Source organism: Anabrus simplex, chromosome 1 (genome assembly GCF_040414725.1).
Source record: "Anabrus simplex isolate iqAnaSimp1 chromosome 1, ASM4041472v1, whole genome shotgun sequence".
Taxonomy (NCBI): domain Eukaryota; kingdom Metazoa; phylum Arthropoda; class Insecta; order Orthoptera; family Tettigoniidae; genus Anabrus; species Anabrus simplex.
Genome location: NC_090265.1, coordinates 771,988,497 through 772,001,806, shown reverse-complemented (window position 1 = coordinate 772,001,806; position 13,310 = coordinate 771,988,497). Strand labels below are relative to the sequence as shown.

Below are 13,310 nucleotides of genomic sequence, written 5' to 3'. Positions count from 1 at the left end.
CTTTTACCGTCCGGAACATAAAATTTAGTTTGAAATCGCTTTCCAGTGTGTTTTTCGTCTTTTGGCCTCCTTCTCCTCTGCACAGGTTATTATTATATCTACTTTCTAGCAACAACTGATTTCCTTTGATCCCGGGTCCGTTTGCTTGCTTTTGTGGTTGACACAGGTGTAAAGTTTTGCGGCACAGAACACTAAGAAGAAAGTTACAGCTTCTTCTGATAATACTACAATATGTTCGTGCACCTTCATATAGATAGTTTCAAAATACCAAATATACCTCCAATATAACTGTACATCCTACAAATAAGCAGGGCAGTCTCACTTTATAACTCCATTGAAACAGTATGGCAGCATTCACATGACCGGAACTGAAAGAGCTGATTGGTAATCATGGAGATTGTCCCACTTGATTCCAACTGGTAGCGGAGATTGTTCCGTTTGAAAGCAACATTGTACTTTCATGCCCTGAAACGATAGAATCTTGTCCTTTTTGCAAAATACAAGAACAAAGTTTAGTAGAAAGCTAGTAGTACAATACGATGGTGTCAGTAACTCAATTTTGACAAATATTGGAGATTGCTCCTTTTGATACCAATAGCCTCATATGTGGTGATATGTTTTCAGTCGGAAACTCTTCTTTTGCATAATTCACCCCGGGTTTTTTTTATCGTTCTTATACCGCTAAACTACAATCAAAATTCTTACATTTAATTATATAGGCTACCCTACATATTTATTTTCAACGAAATCAGCTGCCTCTGTGGATCCGTGGTAGAGTGTCGGCCTCCGAATCCCAAGATAGTGGGATCAAGCCCGGCAGAGGTAGTCGGATTTTTGAAGGGCGAAAAAAAGTCCATTCGACACTCCATGTCGTACGATGTCGGCATGTAAAAGATCTTTGGTGATACATTTGGTATTTACCCGACAAAATTCATTAAATCTCAGCCATAGACGCCCAAGAGAGATCCGGTTTACTCTGTCTGCCATCTGGTGGGCCTAGAGTAAAACGGAACGTCGAAATTGACGAGCAGACAGCCAGATGGCGTCAAATTGAAATGTCTGCACACGGCGGTAGTTGAGGCCATACGATTAATATAATATATATAATTCAACGAAATCGTTAGAAACATCTTCGTTGTCACATATAATTTCGAATGCAGCTGTCGTTTACAACCGACCTGTCGTTCTTGTCCGTGTTGCTGCTAATTTACTCAGTTATTGAAATAGGAAATACTCTTTAAGTTTTGTATCTCACATAAACTGATGTTCAGTCTACTGAGACGTGTACTATGACGACCGTTGCCACTTATTTAAGCTATCATTCTTCTAAAAAATGCTCATAATTGCATATTTCGTCACATGTTTAACCGAATGATCAATATGGAAATGTTGAAACTGTAACTAACAATGTCTATTTAATGTTATGTACGTTATGTATGTTATTCAGTGTATCACAATAACAATTTGTCAGTCCTGAGATTTAGGATGTTTGTAAATATGTCCCGTTCACTAAATGTGTTTACGTAACCAATAACCTGCAACATTAATGCTGCTCTTTTCATACCATCTACGTAATACTCGTTATTGTAGGATGTCACCAGAGTCTTCAGAAGAGAAATGACCACAATATCAGACGTAAGGAGGCTAATATCTTAATTATCCACGTGACAAAGTAAGCAGCGAGGATTTTCATTATCGCTTTTAACTTGAAATTTCAGTCCAACGTCCATCAGTGCGTCTCTTTTGACGTTCCAATCATAAATTTGATCGGAATTAACGAAGACCTCCAAACTGCTCCAAATCGGTAGACATTAACTAAACCTTTCAAAGAAGCTAAAACAATACAAAGTAATCGAGCATATCTCTCGTTTATTGTGTTGGTAGTACTAAACATTGTTGTGCCTTCAGCTGTGGTGAATAGCAACAGTCTACAGCATGTCTGGTCTGAATGTAAACACCCTACAGTATCATTTGAACAAGAAGTACCAACATTTCTGAAAAGCGTACATAGCAAGGGGTTATGGTCAAGGTCTCCTATTACATTGACACAATACAATCAGACACTGGCTATCATTAGTACATTGGCTACTCTAAAAGTCAGTTCATCTCATTTAAAAAGGTGGTGATATAATATCCTTTCTATTATATTTGTATATTTTCAGAATTAAACTGCTTTTAGCCCAAGCGTTTCCTTTTCTCTTGTTACCGAGGTGTGGATTTTAAAGTGGGCCGTCGTTCTCGAGGAAATATACACTATATTTTCACAAAACGCCGCTTTGTTCTCGTTTCGTGTTAATCACCTCATTGACTGAGTGGTACCGCTCTAGTCGTTAGTCCGAGCGGGCCTGGCTTCGATTCGCAATTTCAACCACGAATTGTTTATTCCAGTGGCTCAGGGAATGCGCGTTTCTGCAACTCACATAACACATCCATCCACAGTGACTCATACAGCAGACGCCACCTATCTTCCACGGAGAGTCTACAATATTATTACTATCGTTATTACGAATTGCTGAGCTACTGAATTAATCTGGGAACTATATAACTCTGACAATATTTGCAATATAAACTCTTCGTGTGGAAATATACTTTTATATCACGTTCTAATCGCCGTTATTACTTCACTTTCTTATAGTTACTAGAAACTGAATCTTATCATAGAAGGAAGCGCGACCAAATCAAGTTTTATGGTCACTGTTAGCAGACAATGTGGGCAATGAAATTCTAGTGGATGAAGTATTGTCCAAAGAGTCGCTGGGTGTGAGGTATCCTGTATAGCCCTACGTGTGATCAACATATTTGGAAAGATTAAATCTTATCTCCAAATCATTACTCATCTCCAAAGTCAACAGATTTTCATAACTGTACGTTATATGTCAGTTTCAGTATAAATACTATGCTTGATACCTGGCATTACGTCTGAAACATTTCAAGTAGAAGAAAGTTGTTCATATTTTCTATCTGACCGCAGTTTATTATTTGGATCAATTTAGACTTTGAGAGAAGCCTGCAGAACTAGTCGGAACTATAGCCGCTTGTTCCACAACCCACTCGGAGCTCAGATTGTAACCCGAGGACATCGTAGAGGGTATATCTCGATACATAATGTGAGGCAACTTTTGTCGTAATGCTGTAAAAGTCAAAATATGTGAAAATAATCACTCTGTCTTTTTCAATGTTTTCCTTTCTATAAAAACGGTACATAAATACTCATATGAGTTAAATGTTTTATTTAGAAATACAAAGCAGCAATAATCTTGGGCGGAGAGAACGATCGTTTGAAAATTTGGTGCATTTATTGTGAGCGGGAAAAGTTTGATAAAGTTTAAGTTGGACGTCAGGTTGTAACGTACTTCGAAATAAGTGGATTATCAGGCAAAGAGATATATATACAAATATACATAGGCCTACCACATATACATTGTAAAGTAAATGGCTTTTAAATTGGCGAAGTTACGGGCAATAGAATGAAAATTGGACGATTAGCATTTGATGAGCTACAAAAATTGTAACGTCACATTAAAAATTTTGTGTGTCTGTGTACGTGTGTGCTACTTGTTTAACGGCACACTAACAGATTGAAGGTTTTCGGAGACGGAGATATAGCGTGGTACATTAGAGACACCGGACGGGAACTCTTTGTATCATTTGATTCTTTCCCTGATTTGAGCAGCGCAACAACGCGCTCTTTGCTTCGCATCTTTAGGATCTGAAAATTGGTGACGCATGCGTTCATCACGCTCAGAAGCCACCGAAGTGTATTCTGATCGAAGTTCTTAATCTGCTCCACTCTCGGTTCATCAACTTCAGGTCTGCTGTTCAATGTTATCTCGGAGATGGCTATTTCCAGCTCTGCCACGGAAAAGGATTCCTTGAGAGAGTGTTCGTTGCTGACCAGAGATTTGTGTGTCTTCCTGCCGCAGATTTTACTATTGAGGAGGAGTTGACTTTCCACCTGATTTGCGCGTACTTCAGCGAAGCTGTTCTTCACCTTTGTGGCATCTCTGTTGAGATCGTTCAGGAGTTTCCAGGCATTCCTCTTGTTCACCTTCATGTGCAGGTCCTTTATCAGATTTATGCTCTTTGCTTTACTATTTTCATCGATAGCCAGCATCATATATTCTCCAGCTCAATGTCCTCGAAAAATGAATCTTTTTCAAAGAGTTCTTGGTAGCGGTTCAACATGGGGTGACCGGACGAGTTGGCCCTGCGGTTAGGGTCGCGCATCTGTGAGCTTGCATCCGGGAGATAGTGGCTTCGAACCCCACTGTCGGCAGCCCTGAAGATGGTTTTCGGTGGTTTCCCATTTTCACACCAGGCAAATGCTAGGGCTGTACCATAATTAAAGCCATTGCCGCTTCCTTCCCACTCCTAGACCTTAATAATAATAATGTTATTTGCTTTACGTCCCACCAACTACTTTTACGGTCTTCGGAGACGCCGAGGTGCCGGAATTTAGCCCCGCAGGAGTTCTTTTACGTACCAGTAAATCTACCGACACGAGGCTGTCGTATTTGAGCACCTTCAAATACCACCGGACTGAGCCAGGATCGAACTTGCCAAGTTGGGGTCAGAAGGCCAGTGCCTCAATCGTCTGAGCCACGCAGCCCTGCACTCCTAAACCTTTCCTGTTCCATCGTCGCCTTGAGACCTATCTGTATCGGTGCGATGTAAAGCAAGTAAGAACATGGGGTTATCATTCTCTGATATTCCTGAAATGTCCTGAGCTCTATATATTCACGGTATAGTCTCCTAGAGACTTTCTTGACAAGTCCTACCAAGAAGTCACACATTTCACGCTGTGGAGGGAGCTTTATTATTTCTAAAACTCTTCCAGTTGACCTTTCTGAAGTTAACTCCCCTCTTGAATGCTACTTGCTCTGGCTTCACGGTGGTGCTGAGCTTGGGGGACTGGACTGCCCATCAGCTCCTCACACTGTGTTGCATTTCTGGACGACACGAAGATGTTGTCGGAGTTACATTTTTTCCTCCGTCTGCCGCCACTGCAAGAGGATGACAGCTTCGGGTAACAGATCAGTTGAAAATCATTTGTCTCAGCCCTTGCCTCAAGTCAACTCCATCCTGATCGGTTCTTTAGTAGCTCCATACAATGTTCTAACAATGAAAATCGCCCAGCATCTAGTTTACATCCTTGTAGCTGAATTTGTCAGGCTCTGAAAGATGAACTCCGCACCTGGTGGCTAGTACAATGAGGTGATCTGTGCTGTGATGTCCTCAGAATGAGCACTTCGAAGTTGTATCCCTCTAACGGTGAGGCAGAGGTGACGATGGTACCAGAACTGGTGAAGATTACGCTGCCATGCTGGGCATGTGGTCTTTCCAGAATCAGTTGTTATCTGCCTACTCTGAGTCAATGTTCAGCATTGTCCCTAGAGGTCTCCTGAACCAGAAGGATGTCACATTCACATTTCTTGTACAAGTCAGATAGTAAGTATGTCCTTGTCTGTAGATCAGGGGTTCTCAAACTATTATGAGACTGTACCCCTCACTCATGGCTAAAAGTGCAATGTTCGTCCAAGAAAACATTCCTAAACGATAGGTTTAAAAACATGACACATTGATGGATTTCTTCACATGAAGAGTACAGAGAAGCACTATAAAAATAAACCATGAAATTATATTTGTACGATATTTGAAGAACTGTTGTTACTGTTGCTATTCACCCATTTCTAAGGAGCTCAGCGTAGAACAAAGTGAGAGATGGTGCTGTCATCTAGATGGTAGGAACATCCAAGGATACTAACCCAAGTGCTTATATTAAGTTGAAGTGTGTTTGTGTGTGTGCCTCACGACCATTATTCTGATTGTTAGGTCCCGACGAGAAGACTTGCCCGCCGTCCGGTTCCAGTAAGTACAGGCTGTGTTCAATGTAGTTCTCAGCTCCAACTAACTCTCTCCTTTTCAGCTTGGCTCAGTGCTGTTCTTCATTTTAGTTTTGTTCTTTTCTTTTCTCTTCTACACCTCACGCAGTGAAAGTGTGGGGTACCGAACCGTATATTTGAGGTGATTTGTTCCACCCCTTAAGATCCTCATCATTCAGCCTGTTCGAGAAATCAGTTCTCATTACCGTAGTGTTTTCCAGTTTCCTCACTACTATGAAATGCTGGGAATATTTTTCTCAAGCAGGCTCTTAACTCTCATATATTTCATTCTACCCTGTATCATAATCACGCATCTTCGGTAGCGAATCCACAACAATGGATTTAAGCTAACTTACTATCAAAGTAATACTGTGAGTGTTTTCGGTAATAGTTCACAGACTATTTGTATTTATTCACAACATTTTTCTGGATTAGCTACTTTGGCCTTATTTTCCAGCTTATTATATTATTATGGTTTTCTTTCCACTTAACAGACAATGTATTCTGTTTTATTACATAGTTACCTCCTTTTGAAACCTAACTGTCGAGACAATTAACCAGAGACAATACCTGTAGAACTTGGTGGACCAGATGACTTCGTTTCTTTCTGCCCACGTCGTATAATTGATAATGAAATGACCTGAAAGAACTTTTACTTACAGATGCTTTGTCGAAAAGAACCACTCAGGATAACACAATGGGTTCAAGGAACTGACAAATCCGTAAATGAATCGGTTGTTTTTTAAACCCGTAAGTCACCCATTTTAAATGAGAAAACTAAAGTTGCAAAGTAGATTCATCGCTTTATGCAAAAAGTCATGTATATACAAATGTGATTTTTTTAAAATAATTTGAAGGATATCTACCCAATAAAGAGGGAATTCAAAGAATTTGGAAATATGCCTATGATTGCCATATCATAGACAGGGAGATGGACTGAAAAAGATGATTTTTCAGAAACTTTTTGCGTAGTTGCACACAAACACATTCCGTTTCTCAGTAAAAGTTAATACTAACTGAAATATGAATCATTTTCTGAGTAGATGAAAAGGTTCAGCATATTATTGTGATAAAAATGTGTTAGTTTATATATGGAACCTGAATTTATTGTTTATTGAAATATGATGATCAAACATACTTCACTAGTTTTTTAAATTTGTAAGTCATGGATATTTAAACCAGTATAGTATATAATATAACAAGTCCATAACATGCATCTTTGATTTCTTCAATCAGAAACAAAAATCTTATACATACCACTATATTATTAATTATTCAGTCTGCCCCACTTGTCTTGATTTTCGGGTTTTTAAAGTGACCGACTCAAATATAAATGTACAGAACCAGTTGATAAAGAAGTAGCACAAAGGGTCTGGAAACTGTAATGCATAACTCCTGAGTTCGTAACACTAAGTGAGAGTAAGTGATCTGGTCTACGCACGCTGTACTATATTGAGCTTCCACGATATATTTAGTGGTATTTTTGCAAAGGCTTTCTCTAATAGCAATGACTGTACAAAGGCTTTTCTGACTATCGTTGCTTTTAGAGCACGCTTCTAACACTTACTGAGACCGAGTTGTTTTCGTAGCACTCCGTCTCTGGTAAGACCTCCAGCTAGAGTATGGTTCCATTGTAGGGGACCCTCACCAGGATTACTTGATTCGAGAACTGGGAAAAATCCAAAGAAAAGCAGCTCTCTTTGTTCTGGGTGATTTCCAACAAAAGAGTGGTGTTAGGGAGGTGTTGCAAAGTTTGGGCTGAGAAGACTTGGGAGAAAAGAGACGAGCTGCTCGACTAAGTGATATGTTCCGAGCTGTCAGTGGAGAGATGGCGTGGGATGTCATTGGTACACGAATAAGTTTGAGTGGTGCTTTTAAAAGTAGGAAAGATAATAATATAAAGATACAATTGGAACTCAAGAGGACAAATTCGGGCAAATATTTGTTTATAGGAAGAGTAGTTAGGGATTAGAAAAATTTACCAAGGGAGATGTTCAATAAATATCCAAATTCTTTGTAGTTTTTTAAGAAAAGACTAGGTGAACAATAGATAGGGAATCTGCTACCTAGTCGACTGCCCTAAATGCAGATCAGTAGTGACTGATTGAATGATTGTTCAGCCTTTTAACCTATTTAGCATCGCTCAATCCGTGCGTTCATCTGCGATCCAAATCGTATACTAATGTAGCGTGGAGAATCATTATATCATTGAACGTGCAAAATACCATAATCTGAAATGTCCTTAAAGTGTTTATGTTAACGAGTCGATGGTAAAACTGAAGGGGATTAGATATGTTCTATTTGTCTATGCGACTGCCAAATTAGTCACTAAAAAACCCGTAATTCAGCTCTAGAAGATCCAAGCTACTATTAAGTTTGAAGATCTGAATCCATCGGGAATCTACTAAAAAGAAAATATTTTTCCAGTTATTGAGCATTTAGTGTTAATAATCCAGTTCTTCACCTACATTAATTACATTCGCAACGCGGAAAGGATTTCTGTTACACTATTGCCATTATCGAAAGGATCTATAGGTGAGATATTCACATTCCCAATCCGTCAGTATATGTTAACTGCCCTGCTCCGTGACTGAATGTCAGGGTGGAGGGTGCCAGGTTCAATTCCCCAGCCTGGTCAGTTATTTCGTCTCTGTTGACTCGGGGACCAGCTCATATCTCTTAATTTATGCACACTGCACCACAGATAACAGATATACGTAACAGTTCAATACAACCCTCTAGACTGGTGCTGCCGTCAGGAAGGATAGGAGGCTGTAAAACTCAGCCTAGCAAAGTCGGCCGCACTCACAACCCTATACGATAGTGAGGAAAAGATCTGTGGGAGAAATGACTCGCACATTGTAATGTCATCATCATGGACACTTGGGACGCAGCCTAGGCAATTCCATGGCGTGGAAATTGAAAATCACACAGAGCTACTGACGATGGAGTTCGAACCCACTATCTCCAAACGCATGCCATACCATGAAGCCAGGTTTCTCACGTTGAGTTCAACCCTTTAGAGGAGTGAGTGACTGTCGTACATCATCCCCGGGTGCGTTCTCCAAGTGTGAGGAATACGTCTTCGTAAGTCTCTTCATTGGCGCCTAGCTGAACATGGTGCTAGTGATTATTGAACTATCTTCAAATACATACATGAATCAGGATGTTACTGTTTGTTTGTTGGAGGAACTTAGTGTTCCTTTCTCTTGACTACTTTCAGTGTATACAGTTAATCTAAGTAACTTGCTGTACGACCAAAGGATCTCCACCTCTTAAGAACGTGGGCTTTATTCCTTCGCAATGTATCTAGTATCTAAAGCAGTACGCTCGTCTTTTAGTGCTGTTTGGTATTTACGTGGCTAAATCTATTATGGAGCATATTTTTAAACAAATCCTCAGAAGTGAGCCGTCAAGGGCCCGTTGGCCAACAACGTGCTCCTACAAGTCCAGGCACGCGCTGTCAATGGCTTCTTAAAAGCGCTAAGGGATAAAAGCAAGTGTTCCACTACAACTCACGGTGGTAAATGCAGAGTTGGTCTCGGCCCGTGAGTGGCCACAGCTGGTCCGTGGTCCAACAGCTCTGCGCTCTGACCGGCCAACCGAGCAGAAGAGTGGAGACCACGGCTTTACCGTGCCACTACGCCTCTGCATTCGGGAGAAGGGACAGGGCTGGACGTCACGGCTACCCTCAACCGTCGGCTGTCCTGAGAATGGTTTTCCGTGGTTTTCCATTCTCCTGCACTATAGTGAATGCCGGATCAGTTCCTAGTATAGGCCACGGCCGCCAACCTCTTCACCTTCTCCGAGCATCTCCTTCACCGTAACAAATCTCCCGGACTGAGAGACGGAGTCACCGTCCAAGAGGTCCGCCTCCCCCTTCAGGGGAGGAATGAAAACATTTTAGTAGTAGTCGTAGTACAACTCACAGGTTGCCGGCTGGTGATCCAATGGGCATGTTGATCCTGTAGCCATTTAGACAACTTTCTTCGGTGTATAGTCTGTACATTAATAACTAACCAATAACATTGGAAGTTTTCCTCCTTTCTGATTTCCTCTGTAAATATTTTTCTCTCGATATGGAAAAGAACTGACAGAATCATTTTTTTTTCCACGTGTTAGCGTTCTCCTTCCTCCGTGAGCAAAATATAAAACTCTAGCTGCCCTGAGGAGAACAGGCAGATCAGTATAAAAAAAAGAGAGAGAGAGAGAGAGAACATGATGTACACTCACCGAATGTACAATTGTATAACTGAACGGGAGGCCACGAACAGCTAAGTGGACTTAGGTGTTTAGCAAAGTCAGCAATACTTGTGATCTACGTAAAGGGAGAGAATATTGTCTAGCATATCTGAAAATAGAACCATCTGTAAGGTACAGGGACAGGAAATACAAGATATAGTTCAAGCTACCACATCCTGCAAATAAATGGATATGGCACCACGATGGTCTTATCCAGCTCTGAACAGGAAACTACTCTTTAAATAGCGTGCAATGTGGCTACAGTACGATTTATGTCGGGGAGAATCGAGCACGGTAGACGCTATCGGCGTCGTGACAGCAGTATCGAAACTCTACAAGTCCCCCGTGTCTAGCCACACCATCCACCATGTGCTAGATTTCTCTCGTCAGAACGCTGGAAGTAACAGCAACCACTATGGAAGGAAGTACAACGCGGGTCGACATCATAGCTTATAAACATGTCTAATGGATCCAACCGAGAATTTTGAAGCTGGTTCGACACAACTTAAAATGGTCGACGGAGAAGAGGGGCATTTATGAGCTTACAAAAAGAAATAAATCCTGGGCTAAAATGCAGTAATCAGAATACGCATAGGTGTTTATGGGAACATTCCAGGTTTTTCCTGGCTATCTGCTTAACGCTGGGCATCGGCATTTATGAGCTTACAAAAAGAAATAAATCCTGGGCTAAAATGCAGTAATCAGAATACGCATAGGTGTTTATGGGAACATTCCAGGTTTTTCCTGGCTGTCTGCTTAACGCTGGGCATCCTGTCCAGTACTTTCAAGGCCATAGCCATCACTTACCTAGTTCTCACGATTGAGATATAATCTTTTGTCTCTTTCACTTTTCTTTTCCGTTATTTTTCACTTTATATTCGAATATCCATCATATGGAAAATGATCGGTACCGGTATATCATTTCTAAGTTAATATTAAGCTCTTGGCCAGAGAGTAGATGTTCCCTACTAGGTGGCCCGCCTCCCCACTCAGGGGCTGAATGAAAGCTTAGCCCATAAGTGGCCACGGCTGGTCCGTGGCCCAACAGCTCTGCACTCTGACCGGCCAACTGAGCAGAGGAGGGGTGGCCACGGCTCCACCGTGGCTCTACGCCTCTGCATTCGGGATACGGGACAGGGCTGGACCTCACAGCTGGTCCCAACCGTCGGCTGTTCTGAGAATGGTTTTCCGTGGTTTTCCATTCTCTTGCACTAATCCTAGTATAGGCCAAGGCCGCCAACCCCCTCACCAGAGGCGTATTCTCCTTGCATGCAAGCATTCACTGCATGCGTTATGACAGGGCGATGAGGTTGTTTCAAGTCAAGTATTGACAATTTCATCTCTCAGAAGCTTAAAGGCTCGCTCCCACCTAGTGGAATCGAATCGAACCGAACAGCCGAAATTTCCACTCGACCGCTCACATCTAGCGGAACAGAATCGAACGGGATTCTACGGGAAACTTCAGGCTTGCAATGGACAGTCTGATAGAAGGTGTGAGGAGGCAGAAAATTACGAGAGATCGGAGAAGTTTCTAGGTGCATGAAATTAACAAGAGAGCCGAAAGAAGAGTATTCAAACTTATTTGAATGTTTATTGCGCGATGAAGCTAAGTCTCTACGGTAGGCCTACTTCAGAGTTACTGTATTGCAATTTCAACAACTATTTCAGATAGTAGGATTTAACAGAAGAAATCCAATTTGCAGGAGGAAATGCTACCTCAGATGCAATAGGAGTCCGTGATCATTTTTAAAACAACTTTAATGCAGCAGATTGTGTCCTGTGGCAGGATGAAATTATTAACCGAGGTAGCCTCAACATTATTTTTTTACAATTTGCTTAACGTCGCACCGACACAGATAGGTCTTATGGCGACGATGGGATAGGAAAGGGCTAGGACCGTGGCGTTAATTCAAGTACAGGCCGAGCATTTGCCTGGTGTGAAAATGGGGAAACCACGGAAAACCATCTTCAGGGCTACCGACAGTAGGTTTCGAACCCACTATCTCCCGAATGAAAACTCACATCTACGCGATCCTAACCGCACGGCCAACTCTCTGTAACATTAATTAAAGACCGTGAAGTGTATTTATTGTCCATAACAGAGCAATTTAGTATACATTAGCCTACTATTTGTTAGGAACACATATACGACAGTTTGAAACCCAGGGAATGCCACTTAGAAATCGTTCACTGTAAATATAGTAAACACTTAAATATAGATCCCATATGAGATGTGGTGTCAAGTATCGTACCGATAAAGGCCTACCGTATGTGGACTCCAACATAACATGCTTTTGTGATGAAGTCAACAAAAATTATGAGATAATTGAATATTCTAGTAAGTTTGGTTTTTCATAGCCTTGCTTATTTCGTCCCAGGCATTAGGCTATTTTTTACGTTGTTGTAGTAATGCTCGTGGGTCTTGTAGTAGAGGAAATTATATTTTTGAATTAAACTGGGAAGTTTTTCCGTATCTTGTGTTAATAAATTAAATAAACTAACACAAAACAGAACGTTCCCGACCGTATCAAAGAAACAGCTGTCTTTCCAGCTGAAGCTGATACACATTTGCCGCTAAATGGTCGCCCGAAAGATCTCGACCCGACTATCTACGAAGTTGCACGAATCTTGATAATTCTGTTCGATTCCACTCCGCTAGTCGAAAAATATTCTTGGCAGAGAATCCTGTTCCGTTCGGTTCGATTCGATTCGACTCGTGGCGATCGCCATCTCTATCTCCCATTTAAACACATGTTAAAAACAAATTCTGTTCGGTTCGATTCCATTCCATTCCACTAGGTGGGAGCGGGCCTTAAAACTTCCGCGCAACTGCATTAGTTCTGTTGCTTGACTACGTTTGATGCTAATGTAGTCTCGCCATCTAATCCACCGTAGATAGAAAGAGAAAGCAAATGGAGAAGTTAAGGACGTAACGCATTCAATCTTTAAATTGTATTCGTTGGCAGACATAGTTCTGAAACCCTCCGAAAGATGTCGCTGCAATTAAAATTTGGTCACCATCCATGTGCTAACCTCTGCCATCTGTTAACGACTTGGAGAAAGTCGGCATGTCCAAGCTTAGAGCGAGTAGAAACCACTGATTATCCCCTAGCGAGAACCCAACATGACGAAAGTGACCACTGTTACTGGGGTGATTTACTTCCAGTGCTTTAGTAGTGGCTGACT

At 41.4% G+C, this 13,310-nt stretch overlaps 1 protein-coding gene across 4 annotated transcripts in view; it reads left to right on the top strand.

The window, feature by feature from the left end:
* The window catches only part of hlk (hulk), a 369,077-nt gene that overhangs the window by 162,757 nt on the left and 193,010 nt on the right, over window positions 1-13,310 (top strand). For 2 of the 4 annotated variants that reach the window (XM_067136215.2, XM_067136217.2), the window contains exon 4: window positions 5,833-5,868. The exons of the other annotated variants lie outside the window; for them this stretch is intronic. In XM_067136215.2, the coding sequence (XP_066992316.1) occupies window positions 5,833-5,868 (36 nt within the window). The remainder of the gene's footprint in view (window positions 1-5,832; window positions 5,869-13,310) is intronic. 4 annotated transcript variants of the gene reach the window in all.